This window comes from Colletotrichum costaricense (genome assembly GCF_030867565.1).
Source record: "Colletotrichum costaricense strain IMI 309622 chromosome Unknown Scaffold_6.1, whole genome shotgun sequence".
Taxonomy (NCBI): Eukaryota; Fungi; Ascomycota; class Sordariomycetes; order Glomerellales; family Glomerellaceae; genus Colletotrichum; species Colletotrichum costaricense.
The window spans coordinates 1,917,469-1,938,819 of NW_026848235.1; the positions used below are offsets into that span (position 1 = coordinate 1,917,469).

Genomic DNA, 21,351 nt, shown 5'->3' on the forward strand with positions numbered 1-21,351 from the left:
CCGCTCACAAATCAGCCAACAATGGCTGCAGAGACATCATGTTGGGGGGCAGGATCCGACGAGGAGGACGAAAGGCGGTGTCTTTTCACGCAGGGCCATCACTGCTGCAGGACCATGATCCATCAGCAGGTGGCAGGACTGCGCGGGAGGATGGCACAGAAACGGACACGGACCATGAACCCAGGCAAGCTGCAGCATGTGGAATTACCGCGTGAGGTTTAGCGTGGACCTCCAAGTGGGAGATCGATCTTCCGATAACGGGGGGCTGATTGGCCTACGAGCTGTGTGGAGAGGCCTTTCTCCAATGAGAGAGGTCGAATGCAGCCCACTTCAGGTGGCATCTAGCGGGGTACAGACAGGACAGACGTAACGACCGGCCCTTGGAAAATGTTGATTAAGAGTCAATGGCACAGTGCTGCAGCGCGGTCGGGGATGTGCCATGAGCGGGGCTAAAGAGTGGAAAAAATTCTTTTTTTCCGCTCATTGACTGGCTGACCTTGGGAACAGCGAACGCCGTCCTCGGTCATCACTGGCCATCCCGCCCAATCCACACCTTGTTGCGTACCGCCTCGCCTCGCCCGGTGCTTTTTTTTTTTACTTCCAGTTTTTCCTTACATATACTCTTGGCCTACCGTCCATCTTCCCAGTCCGTCTTTGAACTGTGACTCAACTTGCTCAAACCTCCGTCTATAAATCCCACCATTATCCCGAGCTTTGAGCAATTCACCCTCGAACAATCCACCTTAGTATACGACATACGGTGCATGAACATACAAAATGTGCCCTACTCCTGATGTCCCGGCCTCCAATGGCCACGCAAATGGCACCAATGGCCATGCGAACGGCAATGGTGCTGCCAACGGCACCAACAAGGCTGGTGAGTTTCGCAGCTTCTTGCGCGTTACACCGACGTCAATTGATGACTGACTTTGTTGCGTCTAGACCACCCCGGCTACACTGCCATTCCTGTAAGAACCATCAATCGCCTCCGAAAACCGCTTTCGCGGTTCCGGTGACGAACTGTTCTGACCTCGACCATATAGACCAAGCAGAAGCACAGCAACCCGTACCAGCCGGTCGGCGACTTCCTCAGCAACGTTGACCGATACAAGATTAGTGTGTTCTGAACGGGCTTCTTTTGAGTGACCCCCACTGACGTGTGACGTATAGTCGAGTCCACCCTGAGAGAGGGCGAGCAGTTCGCCAACGCCTTCTTCGACACCGAGACCAAGATCAAGATTGCCAAGGCCCTCGACGACTTTGGTGTCGACTACATTGAGCTTACCTCGCCCGCTGCCTCTGAGCAGTCCCGCAAGGATTGCGAGGCCATCTGCAAGCTCGGCCTCAAGTCCAAGATCCTGACTCACGTCCGCTGCCACGTAAGAGCTCTCCGCATCCGCACGCCTAAACAACGCAAAGGCTAACATTGCACAGATGGACGATGCTCGCCTCGCCGTCGAGACCGGTGTTGACGGTGTCGATGTCGTCATTGGCACCTCTTCATACCTTCGCGAGCACTCCCACGGCAAGGACATGACCTACATCATCAACACCGCCATCGAGGTTATTCAGTTCGTCAAGTCCAAGGGCCTCGAGATCCGTTTCTCTTCCGAGGACTCCTTCCGTTCCGACCTCGTCGACCTTCTTTCCGTCTACAGCGCCGTCGACAAGGTTGGCGTTCACAGAGTTGGTATTGCCGACACCGTTGGCTGCGCCAGCCCCAGACAAGTCTACGACCTTGTCCGCACCCTGAGAGGTGTTGTCAGCTGCGACATCGAGACTCACGTAAGTCATCTTTGGACCGAGCGAGCACGGCGCAAACCTAATGCTTACACCTGAACAGTTCCACAACGACACGGGATGCGCCATTGCCAACGCCTACTGCGCGCTCGAGGCCGGTGCCACCCACAGTGAGTTCAATGCTCGACGGCCATGTACTTCTCACACACTGACATCTTGCTTCCAGTCGACACCTCCGTCATCGGTATCGGTGAGCGCAACGGTATCACCCCTCTCGGTGGTCTGATGGCTCGCATGATCGTCGCCGCCCCCGACTACACCAAGTCCAAGTACAAGCTGCACAAGCTCAAGGAGCTTGAGGATCTCGTTGCCGAGGCCGTCGAGATCAACATTCCCTTCAACAACTACATCACCGGTTTCTGTGCCTTCACCCACAAGGCCGGTATCCACGCCAAGGCCATCCTTAACAACCCTAGCACATACGGTATGTTCATTGGGACTGTTTCGTGACGGGGGACATGGCTAACTCATGTGCAGAAATCATCAACCCCGCCGATTTCGGTATGAGCAGATACGTCCACTTCGCATCAAGATTGACTGGCTGGAACGCCATCAAGTCGCGTGTGGAGCAACTTGGCCTCACCATGACCGATGCTCAGGTCAAGGTTGTCACTCAGAAGATCAAGGCCCTGGCGGACGTCAGGCCGATTGCCATTGACGATGCCGATTCCATCATCCGTACTTTCCACTTGAACATTACGGAAGGTGAGGAGAAGCCGCTGTTGCCCAACTTGACCGCTGAGGAGCAGGCCAAGTTCGAGAAGGCGGAGAGAGAGCTTGCTGGCGAGCCTGAGAAGCGTGCTTTGGATGAGGCTGCCGCGGAGCCCGCGGCTAAGAAGATTAAGGCGTAAATTTTTTTTACATTTCCGGGATGCATATGGGACACCAAAAAATGGGGCATCTGCTTGTACAATCATAGAGGGGAGAGCTACAAAAGTGTTTAGTTCAGATACCTCATCAACGAAGAAACGTTCAAAGTCGAAACGGTATTACACAATTGGATCGCTTAGCTCTCAAGCGCCAGTGTTTTTGGATCTGTCGACCACCGACAGTTTCTACATGTTTAGAGGGAGCCACCAAGGCATGATACGTGGATCAGTACTCGGTCATATCAAGGGATCGATAATTGTAACATGAATCATTTGCTCCTTAGGAAAAGAGTCCCACGCTTCCCATCATCGAGGCAATGATATGAAATGCTCAGCTGTCGGCTGGGTCGACCATTGATGTTGGTGGGGCTGGGTTCCGTGGCCGGCGTGAGGCTAAGATAAGATAAGATAAGATAAGATAAGAGCGGCAGAACAGAAAAATTCCAGTTCACCGACCACTTTTGGGCAGAGTACTTGGTCGCAATTCTCCCTCCAGTTGCAGCCGCCCAACAAAGACAAATCTAATGAAATCCTCAGCCATGAAAACGTCCCCCATGCGCTCATGACACCTTCGAGCCTACCGACGTATACCGTCCTAACTACTTTTCTCTCTATCCGGTCACGAATCTAAGAAAACGAAATCGGAATCTCCCATCGAAAACGATCAAAAGACAGAGCCCCTCCAAACTCCCACATCCGTCAAGAGAAAGAAAAGAAAGAGGAAAAGAAAGATGGACGCGCGCGCCCTCCTCCAATCGCAGGGATGGCGCGGAAGCGGCCACTCCCTCCACGCGACAGACGACCGCATCGGCCTCGCGAAGCCGCTCCTCCTGAACCGCAAAGACAACACCAAAGGTCTGGGCACGAAAGCGCACTTTACGAGCGACACGTGGTGGATGAACGCCTTTGACGAGCAGCTGCAGGGGCTGGACACATCGAAACCGGGACAGGTGACGCAGACGGTGACGGCGGGCCGGCTGAACCAGATTGAGAAAGTGTCGGGGGGCAAGTGGATGCTGTATGCGAGTTTTGTCAAGGGCGGGTTCTTGGAGGGAACGATTGAGGGGTTGGAGAGGATGAAGCAGGAGGGGGAGGTGGAGGAGAGGGTGAAGGAGGTCACTGGGGCTGTGGCGCCTCAGAGTTTCAGTACGAGTATTGCGAACATGACGACGACGACAAAGGTGAACGGGAAGAGGAAAGAGGGAGAGACAAAGGAGGAGAGGAGGGCGAGGAAGGCTGCCAAGGCGGCGAGGAAGACGGCGAGGGAAGCGAGGAGGGTTGATCGGGCAGCGAAGAAGGTGTTGAAGGAGGAGAAGAGGGCGCGGAGAAAGGTAAAGGAGGCGAAGAGGGAAGCGAGGAAAGCGGAGAAGGCGAAGAAGGTGGTGTCTGGTTGATGTTGTGGGCTGAGATGAGGATGGGTTTCCGGACCGAAAAGGGGTGACAAACGTGGACATGTTCCGCCACGCATTACCAACCCGAAAACGAGACCCCGTCGCCGTGGCTACTTCGCCGAAGAGCGAGAGGCTGTGCGGCGCCGACGTCGATGAACATCAACCGCTGGCTTCGCGGCTTCATGGGAGGGCTGGGGCCGTGGAAAGGCGATTTTGTCAATAACAGGGTGACTATGTTATCATATGGCGCAAAGGTATATCCAAAAAGCATTGATTGATAGAAGATAGAGGCCACGCCGTCCTGCGCGGACGTCAGAGCAAACGGGCTCTGTGGCAGTTACAGGCTGCTATTTCGACGATAGTAGATTAAATATCGGATGGCTAGATCATCGACCAGAATTCATGATGTTCTTGTTCTCTGCAGTGTGGCCTCAGCCTTCTAAAGTGATGTATAACTCATCTCTAAGCAGTCTGCCGTCTATGCGGACTCAGACCTATCTATGTCCCTCTTACGGCGCGTAGACTAGGGGGGCTCCTAGACCAGCCGATAGCAGAGTCAAGATTTCTCATCCGAGAGATTCAAGGCATTCAAGTCTCCTTGGGGGTCTTCCCTGGCTTGTTGGAGAGCAGCCACGGCCTCCTATCCCAAAAGTCGTCCTTGATAATGTCGAGGTGCTCGATAACGACGCGGGCCTTGGTGCGCTTTTTCTTGTCCTTCTCCGCTTGCGTCTTGCTCTGTTGGACAGGCTCCGCGAGCGCATCTGCCGCCTGCGCGGCGTTGTGCGTACCTGGATCGACGAGCTCGTACTGTAAAATGATATCTTGGTCAGGGAAATTTCTGCGTCTCACGCATCCTGTCAATGAGACAGCTTGGCATGACTCACATCTCGGAAGACTACACTGCCTTTCTTGTTGATCTCGGGTTCGTTGTTGTAGTTGATCTTGAATTTTGAGAAAAGGATCTCGTTCTTGTCTCCGGATAGGGTGCCCTTGTGATATAGTTAGATCATTTTTGCATGAGTATGCCTTGGTCAAGGAAATCTCACTGCCAGGAGCTTCTCTGCCTCTCTGTTGTCTAGACCACCTAATTGGATTAGAGCCCAGAATGTTGTGTTGTAGAGATTGTTGATATGGCCTTTTACTAGTTTAGTTTCCTCAGAGCACGAAAAACAATGTTGATAGAGCACTCACAATCGACTTGGCGCCAGCTCATGTAGTCTCTCAAGTTCGACACGGTAGGATAGCACACTGCCCTCCCGTCAAAGCTCGGCAGAGGCGAGGTGAGCGGGGTATCTGGGAAGTACTGCGACCATAAGTGCACGTAATTGGCAGTGAACGTGGACACGACTGTGCTTGAGATCTTGCTAAAGAAATTTAGCAAATGCAGCTTGAAATATTGGGAGCAAACCCAGTGAGGAGTTTCCGAGAGGGCGACTCGCTTACCTGGCTCTTCTCTCGAAGAGGGTACATGATTTGTGAAACACGAAGCTGTACTCATCGCTGACACCGTAGGCGATGGTGATATCGGGGAGCTCGGTGACGACGACCCTCGCGGCGGCGTTCATGAGGTCGATGGCCCTCTTGTCGTTGGGCTTTTCAAAGCCATACTTTGCACATAATCTACGTGGTGTAAGGCAACTTCGATAAAGGCAGATTTCCCCTCGACCCTCCTGACTTACTTGGTGAAACCTCGCCCGTCTATGCGGACGACGATCCAAGTGTTTGGCAAGAGAAAGTCGGGCTGCTCGAAGCTCTTGACGTATTCAAATCTGGAGAGGCGGTCAGATCAAAATTCAATAGGGCGGTGTAAACTGGCCATGGACTCTTACTTGGAGTTCGCCATTGTGAAGATGGGGAAGAACTAACCGTCTGAGGTCTACTGCAAGGCAGTGTTGTTGGAGACGAACTTCAGACAGCCCAGCAGACGGGATGGCGGGGGAGGGGTTGTTCTGCCGCTGCTTCAGGGGGGTCTAAATCTGAGCTGAAATGTGTGCAAGGATCAGGGATGTGGAAAGGCAGCAGTCCCCTTTCATGCTTCCCATCATGTATCCCACCATAGACAAGCTGTATTATTCTTTTTTCTACTTGAAATTTTCTGCGAATGATAAAAGTATACAAATGGAGAAGTTACTCCCACTGTTCTTACATAAAGGAAGTAGAACGAATATACAGGAGAGACGACTCCGTCCTCTAGTCCTCTCCTGGTTGTGCTTACTGTAAGTTAATTGCGACGCGCAATCAGCGTCTGCGAGCGATATTCGGTCACCAAGTATCATCGATCTTCAGCGGCAAGTCGCTCTTTATAGAACCTGAATCGTTGTACTATACCTACACTTCTTTTTTCTGAGATCCTCTTTCAAATTTACATATGCGAAGGCTCGGAAAGGTGCTAAAGGTATATCTGAGTTACTCCGGTGGCAGGCAGCGTTGTGGGGCCCGATCCCTGGAGCGCTTCAGCCTTGTAGGCGCAAGAAAGGCAGTCGCATGCGCACGGCTGCACTCCAACAATTACCTATTCTGCGAATCCACCCCGAGTTTGCGACCTACACCATCACACCCCTCAATCCAACGCACGCAAAGCTTGGCTAGTTTGCCCGCTTGCGGAAGCAGCTGAGCCTCCCGTGACTATGAACTTCCTTCTCAGTAATGAAGAGAATGAGGCCATCGCCGCGGTCGAAGCTATCAACGCGATCAACAACACGAACACAATCCGATCTGGACATTCAACATGCCTACGATTCAACCGATCGGGCGACCTCTTGGCCTCTGGGAGGGTGGACGGCACAGTGGTCATCTGGGATATCGAAACAATGGGCGTAGCGAGGAAGATGCGCGGCCACCACAGAAGCATCACTTCGCTGAGTTGGTCTAGATGCGGCCGGTATCTACTGTCAGCGTGCCAAGGATGGAAGGCTGTCTTATGGGATTTGAAAGATGGCAAACGGTATCGTGAGGTCCGTTTCCGGGCTCCGGCATACATCGCGGAGCTCAATCCCTTCAACCAGTGAGTTGGATAGCCCCAATATCCGTGAAGTTGAGAGTTTGCTAACTTGGCAAGTCACCAATTTGTGGCCTCGATTTTTGAGGATCAGCCGATCCTCGTCGATGTGTCAGACGTGACCGATGTCAAATACCCCCTCAGCTCGGCACCGAAACGCCCCGACATCGACGGCGAACCTACCGAGAAACAGTTGAAAGACGACGCCAAACAGATGACCACCGTCACGATATTCACCTCTACGGGAGAGCATATCCTTGCGGGAACCAACAAGGGATGGATCAACGTCATCGACGCAAAGACTCGGAAGACGATATACTCAGAAAAGCCATGCAGCGGTGTTATTACAACATTGCGCCTGAACAACTCGGGGAGGGTTCTCCTGATCAACGCCCAAGACCGCATTGTCAGAACCTTCCATATTCCAAATCTCGCGGCCGAGGACCTCGACCTCGATACCATACACTTCACAGAAGAACACAAGTTCTCAGACCAAGTTAACAGGCTGTCATGGAACCACGTCACGTTCAGTTCCGCGTCCGAGTACGTCGCGGCGTCAACGTACAACAACCACGAGATTTATGTCTGGGACAGAGGCATGGGCAGTACAGGTCTGATTAGAATACTGGACGGCCCCAAGGAAGAGCAAGGCGTTGTGGAATGGCACCCGGATCGACCCTTCATCGCAACGTGCGGCCTCGAGACGGGGAGAATATACATCTGGTCCGTCATACCCGAGCAGAAGTGGTCCAGACTTGCGCCCGACTTTGCGCAGGTTGAGGAGAACCAGGAGTACGAGGAACTGGAGGACGAATTCGACATATATGGCCAGGAGGAGCTGCAAAAGAGACGCTTAGACGCGGAGGATGAGGAAGTGGATGTCGTTACTTCCACGGTTATCAATGGGCACATTAGCGATGCTGGAGCCTTCCGAATGCCGATACTCTTCGACCTCGGAGAGAGCGATAGCGAGGAAGAGTTCGTTGCGGTATCTACCGGTACCATGCGGAGAAGGAGTCCGGGTGCGGACGGTGAGATACCGGACAGCGAAGTCGTGGAGGATAAGATGACCTCTCGAAAGGGTAGGATTGGTGGCAAAGGTCGGAGAAGATGAAGAAAATAATACCCCGAGGCGTTGATGGTTTCTGCGTTGACAGGCAGGCTTCTAAATGAACTAAAGTCGAAGCGTGAACACCAAAAACGCGTGACATGGCGTTGGATCGCGTCGCCATGGGACGAGCTTCGTTGGTGTGCGGACCCTTGCTCGGACTTAGCGCGATGGGGCTTGTAGTGATGTAAACCAGAATGATTCAGGACTCTAAGAGCCCTCGAAGCTGGGTGGCTGCTTAATAATGACGAGACTTCGACAGCCATTGGGGGAAATGCTAGACAAAGCGAGGGAGTCGAGTCTCAAAAATCCTCAGCCATCAAGTCTGGTCAACGCCAATCTCATCTTTACCGCTGCAAAGGTTCCCCCAGGAATTCTTGACTCATCGGCGTGATGCAGGCTTGCAGCTGAAGTTCCTCAGGACTTTTTCTTCTCGCACAGTGAGCGATTCACTATGGGAAATGTACATAGCAGACCGGAGAGTATTGAGTACCCAGTACTTAAGTCCGTCGGCGATTGCTCCTGCTGTTTCATGACTTTTGTGGGTACCCTCGACCTCGGGCACGCGTATTCAGCCTGAGGAAGGTAAAGGAGGATATTTGCCAAATCCGGCTAGCGTGATTTTGCCGGCTGCGCCAGCCGCCTGGAGGCAAGATTTGTTTCTGACCTCGCTCCTCATTCTCGCCTCCACGGTCTTGACTTCTACAACTCCGCGAATCCACGCATCGACAATCACCACGCGCGTCGGAAATCGCGCCCCTGGACCGCACATTCATTTCCGAAACGATACACGACTTGATACAATCGCGATATTTTTTTCGATTCTTCGACACACTTACGGTCGCGGCGATTGGGAGGATCAGTGGAACCTTCTCCTGGGCCGCTGGCCGGGGACTGGTGTAGTCAAGAGCGCCATCGATAGACGACCTTGTCCGATTTTTTCATCTCGAAAAGCGTTTCGCGCGATAGATTTTCGCTTTCCGATTTTATTGCGCCTCGTTTGCGACATTTCCGGGTCGCGTAACGACTATCGGCGACTCCTGTCTGTTTTCCGACACCTTACCCCGTGATCTCCCGTCGACACATTCTTTCCCAACGACATCGAAAACACCATCAAAATGGCGAACCTGTACTTCACGCACTCGAGTGCGCCGATCAAAACGGTCGAGGAGATTCAGTTCGGCCTCATGGCTCCTGAGGAGATCAAGAACATGAGTGTCTGTCACTGTGTCTACCCCGAGACCATGGACGAGACGCGGACAAAGCCCCGCGACGGCGGTCTGAATGATCCTCTCCTCGGTTCCATCGATCGTCAATTCAAGTGCAAGACCTGCAACCAGGCGATGGGTGAATGTCCTGGACATTTCGGCCACATCGAGCTGGCGAAGCCCGTCTACCATCCTGGCTTTATCAAGAAAGTCAAGAAGGTTTTGGAGATTGTCTGCCATAACTGCAGCAAGGTCTTGGCCGACAGAGTTAGTCTACTCTACGATGTCTGACAGCCGCCTTGACTTGATTTTGCTAACCTGGCTTCTCAGAGCGACCCTGAATTTCTCCAAGCTGTGAACACGAGAGACCCCAAGGTTCGCTTCAACCGCATCTGGAACATTTGCAAGAAGAAGACTCGTTGCGAAAACGAGGTCAAGGAGCAGAAGCCCGATGATGGAGAGTACGGCCTGAACATGAAGCAGGCTCCCGTCAACCACGGCGGCTGTGGAAACATTCAGCCTAGGGTACGGCACAAGGCTCTGCAGCTCATTGCAAAGTACGAGGCTCAAGGTGAAGATGGCGTCAAGAAGAAGGAGGAGCCTCCAATCACCCCAGAGATGGCCCACAACATCCTGCGTCGCATCAGTGACGACGATCTGAGAGATATGGGCCTCAACCTCGAGTACGCTCGCCCAGAGTGGATGATCGTGACCGTTCTTCCCGTTCCGCCCCCGCCTGTCCGTCCCAGTATTTCTATGGACGGAACCGGTCAGGGACTCAGAAACGAAGACGATTTGACCTACAAACTCGGTGATATCATTCGCGCCAACAGCAACGTCAAGCAGGCCATTCGCGAAGGCTCACCTGCTCATATTGCGCAAGATTTTGAGCAGCTCTTGCAGTACCATGTGGCTACGTACATGGACAACGACATCGCCGGCCAACCTCGTGCGCTGCAAAAGAGTGGTCGTCCCGTCAAGGCTATTCGTGCACGTCTTAAGGGCAAGGAGGGTCGTCTTCGTGGCAATTTGATGGGAAAGCGTGTCGACTTTTCGGCACGTACTGTCATCACTGGTGATGCCAACTTGTCTCTTGACGAGGTTGGTGTTCCTCGCAGTATCGCAAGAACTCTCACCTACCCCGAGACCGTTACTCCGTACAACATCGGCAGGCTGCACGAGCTTGTTCAAAACGGGCCCAACGAGCATCCGGGAGCCAAGTACGTCATTCGCTCCGACGGTACAAGAATTGATTTGCGCCACCACCGCAGAGCTGGACAAATTTCTTTGGAGTACGGCTGGAAGGTCGAGCGTCATCTGATCACGGGCGATTATATCATTTTCAACCGTCAGCCATCTCTGCACAAGGAGTCTATGATGGGTCACAGAGTCCGCGTCATGCCCTACTCAACTTTCCGTCTAAACTTGTCCGTCACCTCCCCCTACAACGCCGATTTCGACGGTGACGAGATGAACCTACACGTTCCCCAAAGTGAGGAGACGAGGGCTGAAGTCAAGGAGCTGTGCTTGGTCCCCATCAACATCGTTTCCCCGCAAAGAAACGGTCCTCTGATGGGTATCGTGCAGGACACTCTTGCTGGTGCCTACAAGCTGTGTCGTCGTGATGTGTTCCTCACCAAGGAGCAGGTCATGAACATCATGCTATGGGTTCCCAACTGGGATGGCAACATTCCCCAACCCGCCATCATTCGGCCCCGACCAAGGTGGACTGGTAAGCAGATCATGAGCATGGCAGTTCCCAACATTGTCAGCTTGCACAGCGCCCCTGATTCGAAGGAGGAGAACCCCCTGAAGGATGAGGGTCTCCTGATTCAGTCAGGACAGATCATGTACGGTCTGCTTTCCAAGAAGAATATTGGTGCTGCCAGTGGTGGTATCGTCCATATTGTCTACAATGAGCATGGACCTCAAGCGGCCATGAAGTTCTTGGTTGGTGTCCAGCAAACAGTTAACTACTGGCTGCTACACAACGGCTTCAGTATCGGTATCGGCGACACGATTCCCGACAAGATCACCATTGAGAAGGTCCAGATCCACATTGACGAGCACAAGGCCGAGGTCGAGGAGTTCACAAGACAAGCTACTGCTAACGAGCTGGAGCCTCTGCCCGGTATGAACATTCGTGAGACTTTCGAGAGCAAGGTTTCGAAGGCCCTGAACACTGCTCGTGATAAGGCCGGTACAACTACGCAGAAGAGTTTGAAGGATTTGAACAATGCCGTCACCATGGCATCGTCCGGTTCCAAGGGTTCATCCATCAACATTTCCCAGATGACTGCCCTGGTCGGACAGCAAATCGTCGAAGGCAAGCGCATTCCTTTCGGCTTCAAGTACCGCACCTTGCCGCATTTCACAAAGGACGACTACTCGCCCGAGGCTCGTGGTTTCGTCGAGAACTCGTATCTCCGTGGTCTCACTCCTAGTGAATTCTTCTTCCACGCCATGGCTGGTAGAGAAGGTTTGATCGATACCGCTGTCAAGACCGCCGAGACCGGTTACATCCAGCGTCGTCTTGTCAAGGCGCTCGAGGACGTGAGTGCCAAGTACGATGGTACCGTCAGAAACTCTCTGGGTGATATCCTACAGTTTCTGTACGGTGAGGATGGTCTCGATGCCATCTACATCGAGAAGCAGCGTATGGACCACCTCAACATGTCCCACAAGAAGTTCGCCGACCGATTCCGTCTGGATGTCATGGACGAGAACAGGCCGGAAGAGCTTGAGTGGCTCGAGTACGGCAACGAGATGGCAGGCGACCCGGCCGTTCAGCAGCTTCTTGATGAAGAGTTCGAAGCTTTGCTCTCTGATCGCAAGCAGGTTCGCGAGATCAATTTCAAGAGGAAGGATGATGAGTCGATGCAGTTGCCCTTGAACTTGATCCGTCTTATGGAGACTGCCAAGAAGCTCTTTGCTGTTGAAGATTTCCAGCGAAGCGACTTGCGACCTCAAGATGTCATCCCCAAAGTACAGGAGATGCTCAAGAGAATGACCATCGTCCGTGGCAAGGATGACATCTCCAAGGAGGCTGATTACAGTGCCACGATTCTCTTCAAGGCGCAGATCCGCTCTCGACTCGCGTTCAAGCGTATTGCTTGCCAGCAACGCCTAAATAAGATGGCTTTCGAGCATGTCTTGGGAGAGCTTGAAGCACGCTGGGACCGAGCCTTTGTGAGTCCTGGTGAGATGGTTGGTGTCATCGCGGCCCAGTCTATTGGTGAGCCTGCCACTCAGATGACACTGAACACCTTCCATTTCGCTGGTGTCTCTTCCAAGAACGTCACTCTCGGTGTCCCTCGTCTCAAGGAAATTCTCAACTTGGCCCAGAACATCAAGACTCCTTCCATGGTTGTTTATCTGAGTGGTGAGGACAACGCCAGTCAAGAAGCTGCCAAGCAACTTCGAAGCACGGTCGAACACACGACGCTGCGCTCCGTCACGGCTGTCACCGAGATCTACTACGACCCTGAGATCACTTCGACCAACATTCCCGATGATCTGGATATGGTTGAGTCTTACTACCTTATCCCCGACGAGTCGCACGACAAGACGGAAGACCAATCCAGATGGCTGCTTCGTCTCACTCTGGACCGCCAGAAGCTTCTTGACAAGGAGCTGACTGTTGAGGACGTTGCTAGGCGCATCAAGGAGGAGTACCCTAACGATCTTGCTGTCATCTTCAGTGATAACAACGCTGAAGAGCAAATCATTCGTATTCGTCCCATGCATGCAGGCAATGACAAGGACGAAGATGGTGAGAAGAAGATTGAGGACGACGTCATGCTGAAGAGACTTGAAACTCATTTGCTCGACACTCTCTCTCTTCGTGGTGTCAAGGGCATCGAGAGAGCCTTCTTGAACAAGGAGGTTAAGCTCATCGAGACCGAGGATGGAGCTCTGTTGGCTGCGAAGGCTGACGAGCGCTGCTCAGAGTGGTACCTGGATACCTCTGGAACAGCTCTGCGCCAGGTCTTGGCAGTCGACGGCGTCGATTCCAACCGCACGTACACCAACCACTTGTGGCAGGTTGTCGAAGTCTTTGGTATTGAGGGTGCCAGAGCGGCTCTTATCCGTGAGTTGACTCAGGTGCTTGCCTTCGACGGTTCCTACGTCAACCACAGACATCTTGCTCTTCTCTGTGACGTGATGACATACAGAGGTACCATCTCTGCCGTCACCCGTCACGGTATCAACAGAGCCGACACGGGTGCTCTGATGCGTTGTTCTTTCGAGGAGACTGTGGAAATTCTCCTCGAGGCTGCAGCTGTTGGTGAGTTGGACGACTGCCGTGGAATCTCCGAGAACGTCATGCTTGGCCAGATGGCTCCCATGGGAACTGGTCACTTTGACGTTCTCCTTGACCCCAAGATGCTGGAGACTGTCATCAGCGACAACTCGCGCATGGGTCTCATGCCTGGCATGCCGGTCAAGGGCGGCGAGGCTGGCGGTGCTGCCACCCCGTACGACTCTGGGTCTCCCATGGCGGATTCGGGTTACATGTCTCTCAGCTCGCCTGCCGCCGGCAACTTCTCCCCCATTGTTGGTGCTGGCTCCGATTCTCCCACCGGTTTCAATACCGACTACAATGGTGGTGGATTTAGCATTGGTTCTGTCAACCCCTATTCAAGCGCCAGTCCTGGGCGGCCGACGAGCCCATTCAGTACATCCCCGACGTCGCCATTCAGCAGTGGTTATGGCGGATACTCGCCGTCGTCTCCCAATGCCGGCTACTCACCCACATCGCCGCTCATCGACGGTGCTGCTGGGCGTTACGGGGCTACCTCGCCGCAGTTCAGTCCTTCGTCACCCTCTTTCTCGCCAACATCGCCCATGCTCCGGCCCACCAGCCCTGCAAGCCCCAACTACAGCCCGACATCGCCAAGTTACTCACCGGCATCGCCCTCTTCACCTCGGCACTACTCCCCGACATCGCCCGCGCAGTATGCTTCACCCACTTCCCCGAGCTACTCGCCAGCCAGTCCCAACTACAGCCCTGCATCCCCCAACCTCCATGGGGCTGGTCCCACGTCACCGTCGTACTCACCTGCGTCGCCGACGTGGTCTCCTACTTCACCGGCTCAGTATTCGCCTACAAGCCCGAGTTTCCAACAGACTCCAGGAGCCCAGCAGTCTCCGACCAGCCCCAGCTATTCGCCGACTGTAAGCTACTCTTCTGTTGACTGATGTTTTTGAGCAAGTTCTAACATAATCTAGTCTCCCTCTTGGTCTCCCCGGACACCTGGACCCGGCGGCTCCGGCAATTAATAGTGCGCCGAGTTACGAAGAAGCATCCAATCGCGTCCTCGGTTCGCCACTATCCTTCACTTTCCTAATATGCCGACTAATGATTCTACGGCTTAACTGGTTCTAGTCGATTGGAATATCGCATCTCATTACAGACGCAGGCTGTCACTGAGATTTTGCCTCTTTCATTTTCTCTTCTCGCGTGAAGAATAAGGAATATTGCATTTATAGAAGTGCTCTCGGAGACAAGCAACATCACACAAAGCAAGATTGCTGCACGCAAAGACGATAGAGGGGCCAGACTTGGGGAGAAGCAAGGACAGCAACCATACCCTCATACACAAAAACAACATCCACCAAAAAAAATCACTCAAAAGAAGCAAAAAAGGCTTGCGGTGAATTATGTAAAAAGCTGATTTTTGTACAATAAGGCGATCAAGGGGGTGTAAGAGCAAGGGGGGCGGTTGGGGACTGGCACGATGAGAAACCAAGGAAATGGGGTTGGCTCCTGGTGGCTTGATGTGTGGAAGAGGGAAGAGAGCGAAGAAGCAATGCAATACCTGGGAACCCCTTTTCTTGAGAGGATGAAGAACACACACACAAAACACAGATTGGAATTATCTCGCGATGAGAGGGGGGATGATTAGTCCCTTGTTTCCTATTCTATCTTGCCGCAGATTGAACCACCTCATGAAATTGGACCAGACTGATATCACAAGAGGATGGCCGCCCCCTCGGGGCTTGGTTTGTGACTTGTTGGTGCACAACGTACATTGCAGTCACGAGATTGTGAGACACTTTTGTCGTCAGCTCGATGCTTGCGAATCGTGATGATGTTGTCTGCCATTGCCCGTTTCGACTTGTTGTACGTTCGTGATGTGCTGCTGTTGCCTGTGCCTGCCTAGTTCTGCCTGCTTTCCGACTCCGCTGCCGCAGCGCCGCAGCCCTTTCCCACTCACGGATGCTCCAAGTTCCGACCGACCCCATGACCCGGAGATGCTGCGCACTTACACCCTTCGCAGGAGTTGTCATAGCTGAGTAAAAGAAAAGCAGGTGTGTGGATTCCCCCCGAAAGAGCACGGATGGGGAAGATTGGCATATGCCCAGGGCAAGACAGGCAGCAAAAAGGATAAGAGAAGAAAAAAAGAGAGAGGGTGTGAGGCTAATAGGAGAGCCAACCCGGCCGGGTCTGGATCTGCACCTTGTCATCATTTCACTACCTAATTGTTCCCTTTGGGCCTTTGGAGAGGGGACCGGGATCGTCACGTAGGATGTTGGTCGGTCGGTCGACCCTGCACTGACTGCCTCTGTTTAATTTCAGACTGTCTCGATGCGTTTCCAGGCATGCGCACAAGGGAAGCAGACAGATGGGGGTTTTGAAGGCGTGCAACAAAAAGTTACACGTCACATCACGAGACACTGGGCACCAAGACGCAATGGGAAAAGCTCGCTCGACATGATTACTCGTAGCCTGGTGGGCGGCGCGGGCGACAGCGGCGCCACCCGCACCCAAGGCGTTCATCCAAACATTTCACGCCTTCCTTGTTCCAAAATTCTTGTTGTTCCTTCCCCCTCGTGATGCGGATAGGCAAGGCAGGATAAGTGGACGAGGGGCCCAGTATGTAAGAGGAGCAATGATGCAAAGAACGGAGACGGGCTTTGCCTCTTCCTCTAAAGAACAGGGAAAGGGTGGGAGAATCTCCAGGATGGATCATGGCCCATGATGATACTCATGGGTATCGTGGATACCATGGGTACGTCCGAGACGCGTCTTCTTCGAATCCTCTTCCGGACGGGGCCCCTTCCTCTTCTCCATCTCGCCTCTCGAATCCCGGTCTCATCACATCGACAGATACAACGACTCAAGCCCCACGAGTCATCAGCCATAGCTCTGTAGGTAATCTACGAATCAGTTCGGGCGCATGGGGTGAAAGGAATTCTCATAGCTAGCAGCGACGACGATAATGACGGCGGCGCTTGGATGGGTGTATGGACGCTCGCTTACAAGGCCACACCAACAAGCGGTCGACAAACTCGTTTGTGATTCGCGGATTTGTTCACGTTCTGCGTGTGAAGACGCCAAGCCGCGTCTCTTTAGCTTGTCTGGATCCAACATACGCACACGCATAACGTGTGGCACACCCATTCTCCGATTCCTCCACGCCGTACTCCAGAGACAAACGAAATGAAGGAAAAGTGCCTTATGGGGTCGCAGGTAACGAAGGGTGTGCCGCTACCCCCGAGGCCCGAGAAACGCCGGGGTGCAGCTACCAGGTAGATGGAGCGTTGGATGTAGTTGCGAAAGGGGAAAGAAGAAAAAAAGTCCCGCCGAACAGGCCGCTTGGACCGGCGGGCTCCAAGTGTCCAACCATGGCCGCGTTCAACGTCGACCGACGAACACAGCCAGTTCTACGCCTTTGGCTTCTCATTCGTCCGCTGATGAAGGACTGTTTCCCAACAGGCGCCTTTGCCGAGCATTGTATGCTGCAGCGTGGAATTCCGGATCTCAAGAACGGATAGAAGAAAAAAGGGGGTGAGGGTCCGATGGATTTCTCATCGTGCTTGTTGGTCTCGGGTCGTACACGAACCCGGTCAACGGGCCAAGGGAGCCGGAGCCGGTGAGCAAGGGCCCCAACAAGAAAAGCCTTGAGCCGGGAATGCGGAAAGGAAAGAATTGTTTGTTGTGGCCTGAATACTGATGACTGGAACGAAATGAGTTGAAATAGAGAGAAAACAGAGCATCAGACTCGGGTTACATCATGAGGCGGTTCTTGCGCGTTGTCAAACCAACATTGTCTCTAGGCTCCCCTCTGGTCTTGACCAAAGCTCACGGGCAGTATCAATCGATCAGTCGCAAGGATGGAACCTCAAGCTGATGCGGGACACGGGCACAGCGCTAAACTTCGAACCGTGGGACTCAAAGATCGATCAAGACAGGGACTGCCCTGCCCCTAGCATGTTATGGAGGCATTGGGTGGAGGCTTGAGATTTCCAGATGGGGGCGAAGGATTGCCGCGAGCTGAGTTGCTGCTGAGAGCTCGAGCAGGTCTCTTCATTCACACTATTCCTCATCCTCCGGCCATCTAGGCATGGATGGGTCCATGTAGGGATGGAAGGAAACGGAAGAGGGGATTAAGCGGCCAACCGTGCCACCCTCGTTATTCGTTCAACCGCTAGCAGCCGGCTTGCGGACTGGATTCCGCTTCCCGTCGCTGATTGTGGCTCGGACTGGCGAGCAAAGACTCATGTGCCGTTCACTGGCTCCATAGATTCTCGAGAAGGGCATAAAATATCGTGAATTGATAGAGACACGGTAGTGTAGTGAGCGTCGCAGGTATACTTGACGCAGGTGGACGGCGCGGCTGGTATTGTTCGACGAGCGGAAGATGAAGTCCAAAGTGCAGCACTGTGGCACAATCAATGAGGTTTGTGAACTTTTTAAATGTCAATGATTGGTGTTATGCAGGATTGAAGCGATGTGCATAGCCGCCGAAGACCATGCGGGCGGGCGCGATGGGCCTGTCAGCAATGCTAGTTCATTCTGCGCCCCCAAGGCACATGGGGGAATTGAGGAGGGAGGGGTGCCCCAGTGCTGGCCGATGATCCGCAACAAGCGGAAAAGTACTGGCTGGCCAAGTGAAGATGAGCAATGACCCCCGGTCACCTCGTCTGTATGTAGCCGTGGTTGGTGTCACTGCTCAACCTTGACATGAAGGAAACGGCAAGGGAGTCTTTACTTGTGTTATGCTTCTTGCGCACAGCGACTTGCGCTTGCGGGCCGAAGTTATGGGCAATGGTATTTTGGGGGGGGGGAGGGGGGGCGAGAAGAGAGAAAACAGACGTGACAAACTTTTCGGCTATTGTCCTCGTGGTGGACTATCCGTACCTCGAAATGGTTGGACAAACTGAATCTTTGCTCTTGTCTAAGCCCTCTGCCAAACATGATCAGCTTTGATATATCAGGGTTGTTGTTTAAAACAAAAACGGACCGTCTGCTTTGCCTTATGCCTCGACCACGAGCTGGCCAGTGCGAAAGGGACGGGCTCCCGTCGCGTACAAGTGCCCTTGTCGCAAATCCAGGGACAGCTCTATGTACTCTGTATGGTGGTTACTGCTAACAGTCTTGTGCCGACTCCACTTTCCGGTGGAAATGTCTGTCGAATTGACGAAGGAAGGCAGATTGGGAAACCCATTCGCATCGCCAGTCAGCCACATTGCTTTGCCAACTTGACCCCCTTGGAAGGCCAGCTTACCGAGCTGGTTTGGGGTCCCTGGCCAAAGGCGAGATGGCAGTGAATGACGGCGGTGGGCGTACGAGGGAAATCGCCGCTTGGCAAGAACCAGGAACCAACGCCGTCTGCGTCGCGATGCTGCGTTTCTATGACGCGGGAATGAGACCACATCAGCCCCCTTCTTTGGGGGTCGGCCAGGTTGTACAAGGTTGCATACAGTAGCAAGACGGAGTCTCACTGCCATGCCGCGTGTCAAGCCGGGCATTGTAGCAGATGGAGGTTGAGGGGGTTGTGAGAGGATAGAAACGTGTCCGTTGAGGAGAGAGCGCGTGCCTATGTCCGTCCGATGTCGTACGGCGCATGTCAAGCAAGGAATGTGGTGCGGTACGATGAAGTAGGTCGCTTTGTGATGCCGGCAGAACACAAGCATAAAGTAGAGTTGGTGCATCCGTGACCTTGTATACTTGAGATATTTGCCCTCGCCCCATAATTCGGTTTGTCTATCCTCTGGCTGGACTATCACACCAAATTGTGACTGGCGAGTTTAAGGCAAGGTACGTATCCGTTCGTACGGGATTATTCATAGTTGCTGTTCCACATGTTAGTTCCTGGGACCTGAAGCGGGAGCAGCAGCAGAAGTAAGGTAGCGTCAGTTTCTACCTTGGGTTGGGCCTACTGATTCTAATTCCTGGTTCTCGTTCTAGTCTCCGAGAAACGACATGCTGGGTCAGATACGAGGGCGAGGGTCTCTCGGGGTGGAAACTAGGAAAGCATGTCTGGCAAACTAGTTGCAATGGTCCTTCCACAGACCTGTTCTCTGGGCCCTCGATGCCAGGTAGCTGGAGCGAAGCTGGCAGGGGCGAGAGGAAGGGGGGCGCATTCAATGAGACGTGCTGCCTTTCTGTCCCCGGTCGTCGGTCTTGGTGACTTCATCCGCAGCTTGAATTGCTCCAGTGATGCTGTGTGAATGCCCTGCCAAGATGAAGGAACAAGGCCAGGGCTACCTAGATGCAGGTAAGGCAGGGCAGGGCAAAGTTTTGGAGAGGAAGGTCGCAGTGTACGCATGTTCCCTGCCATGTTGAGCATGGGAGAGGAGGAAGGGGAAGGGGGATGAGATTTGCATGAGCAAGCATGGAGGAGTAGAAGTGAACTGTGTGTAAGAGAAAGAGAGAGAAGAGGAGACATTCAGACAGACAATCTATGCAAGTGCAATCATCTTTGGTGGCCCTGGGTTCCATTGGATTCGGATGAGGTGAAGTGCAGCACAGGCAGGAGGCAAGGAAGGTACCGTTGTATCTGACCTCAGGTACCTTAGGTAGGTACCTTACTACGTAGGTACTCCGTACTGGGGTAAGGTATGGAGGCAGGAGCTAGGGAGGCAGGAAGGAGCTAGGAAGTCGGAAAGAGGTGTCAATCTCCCGACCCACTTGCGGACACGGATGACAGGGGGAAGGTACGCACGTACCTTAGCTAAGTACCTGGCAGGAGTGCTAGTCTGCTGGAGGCTCCTACCCTGGTCCTGTCTTCATGCAGCTCCCTCTCTCCTCGTCTCCATCCTCATCTCATCTTTTTGTTTCTGTGCCGCCGTCTCCTCAACTTTCTCTTCTTCATCCATGATCCTCCTCCCTTCCTCTTCTCGCCTTGTCCTGCCTTTTGCCCACCTCACCTCGCTTCTCCTTGCCGTGTCTCGAGAGGCTCTCCATCTCGTCAATATACGACGCATTCGCTCGCTCTGCTTTGAGACACGCCGCACGCCGCGCGCATTGAATGGGAGGAAGGGCGGGTTGCATCCGGCGAGAGCGTCCTATCTCGTCCTATCCTGCGGTGTCTTGCCTTGGCTCAGTCCAGGATCACGGGGTGTATCCATACGGAATACTGTGTGCGGGTACATCATACTCCCTTCCAGGCACAGGAGAGCGCCGAAATATCCCTTCTTCGCTGAATTTCAATTTCCCTGTCGAGCATTTATCGCGGTCGTAGTCTCGGCTGCTCACAGCATCTTGGTACCCGGGACGCCTGACCGGGCCGGTGTGTGTTTCCGCTGGCTTCGTCATACACATCTATGGATATCCTCCATTATTGACATGACCATGAACAAGGGTTAGGCACCTTACCTTGAGAAGAGGCCATCCCATCTGCGAACTTGCGAAGCACGGTACCTTCCAGACCTCTCTCCTCAATGGAAGGTTAGGTTGACGTTAGTCTCCGCCGTTACGCTAACGCAGCGTGGCGTAGTATTGGTCCAAGCTTGATGGCATGGTGTCTCGTTTTCTCCATGTCTGTCTGCACTCTGCCCTACCGCTCGCTGGCTTGCGAGTTGGGCTTATATTGTCAATCCAGCGTCACTCTCTTTCCCTCCTCTTTGCTTCTATGGCCTTTTTTCTCTTTCTCTCCCTCTCTCTTCTTCCTAAGCCTAGGCCCCCTTGTTTTTTATTCTACATCCCTCTCATTTTTTCTTCTCTCTCGTGATAGATATCGCTAAT

At 53.4% G+C, this 21,351-nt stretch overlaps 7 protein-coding genes across 7 annotated transcripts; 6 read left to right on the forward strand and 1 right to left on the reverse strand.

Annotated features, from left to right (window-relative positions):
- Window positions 1–21: 21 nt before the first annotated feature.
- CCOS01_06848 (uncharacterized protein) lies at window positions 22–222 on the forward strand (the record flags this gene model as incomplete). The annotated part of the gene is made up of 1 exon (XM_060455016.1): window positions 22–222. The coding sequence occupies one exon, from the start codon at window positions 22–24 to the stop codon at window positions 220–222; it is 201 nt and encodes a 66-aa protein (XP_060314716.1).
- A 555-nt stretch (window positions 223–777) lies between these two features.
- CCOS01_06849 (homocitrate synthase) lies at window positions 778–2,651 on the forward strand (the record flags this gene model as incomplete). The annotated part of the gene is made up of 8 exons (XM_060455017.1): window positions 778–877; window positions 943–968; window positions 1,044–1,116; window positions 1,171–1,379; window positions 1,435–1,785; window positions 1,844–1,910; window positions 1,967–2,224; window positions 2,278–2,651. The coding sequence occupies 8 exons, from the start codon at window positions 778–780 to the stop codon at window positions 2,649–2,651; spliced, it is 1,458 nt and encodes a 485-aa protein (XP_060314717.1).
- Window positions 2,652–3,400: 749 nt separating this feature from the next.
- Window positions 3,401–4,063, forward strand: CCOS01_06850 (uncharacterized protein; the record flags this gene model as incomplete). Its single annotated transcript, XM_060455018.1, has 1 exon — window positions 3,401–4,063. The coding sequence occupies one exon, from the start codon at window positions 3,401–3,403 to the stop codon at window positions 4,061–4,063; it is 663 nt and encodes a 220-aa protein (XP_060314718.1).
- Window positions 4,064–4,648: 585 nt separating this feature from the next.
- On the reverse strand, window positions 4,649–5,903 carry CCOS01_06851 (tRNAHis guanylyltransferase; the record flags this gene model as incomplete). The annotated part of the gene is made up of 7 exons (XM_060455019.1): window positions 4,649–4,867; window positions 4,945–5,049; window positions 5,107–5,195; window positions 5,252–5,424; window positions 5,504–5,680; window positions 5,740–5,829; window positions 5,890–5,903. 7 exons carry the CDS (start codon window positions 5,901–5,903, stop codon window positions 4,649–4,651), a joined length of 867 nt encoding a protein of 288 aa, XP_060314719.1.
- A 784-nt stretch (window positions 5,904–6,687) lies between these two features.
- Window positions 6,688–8,172, forward strand: CCOS01_06852 (WD domain-containing protein; the record flags this gene model as incomplete). The annotated part of the gene is made up of 2 exons (XM_060455020.1): window positions 6,688–7,064; window positions 7,119–8,172. 2 exons carry the CDS (start codon window positions 6,688–6,690, stop codon window positions 8,170–8,172), a joined length of 1,431 nt encoding a protein of 476 aa, XP_060314720.1.
- Window positions 8,173–9,284: 1,112 nt separating this feature from the next.
- On the forward strand, window positions 9,285–14,657 carry CCOS01_06853 (DNA-directed RNA polymerase II subunit RPB1; the record flags this gene model as incomplete). The annotated part of the gene is made up of 3 exons (XM_060455021.1): window positions 9,285–9,641; window positions 9,705–14,552; window positions 14,607–14,657. 3 exons carry the CDS (start codon window positions 9,285–9,287, stop codon window positions 14,655–14,657), a joined length of 5,256 nt encoding a protein of 1,751 aa, XP_060314721.1.
- A 5,824-nt stretch (window positions 14,658–20,481) lies between these two features.
- Window positions 20,482–20,973, forward strand: CCOS01_06854 (uncharacterized protein; the record flags this gene model as incomplete). The annotated part of the gene is made up of 1 exon (XM_060455022.1): window positions 20,482–20,973. The coding sequence occupies one exon, from the start codon at window positions 20,482–20,484 to the stop codon at window positions 20,971–20,973; it is 492 nt and encodes a 163-aa protein (XP_060314722.1).
- Between the last annotated feature and the right edge of the window lie 378 nt (window positions 20,974–21,351).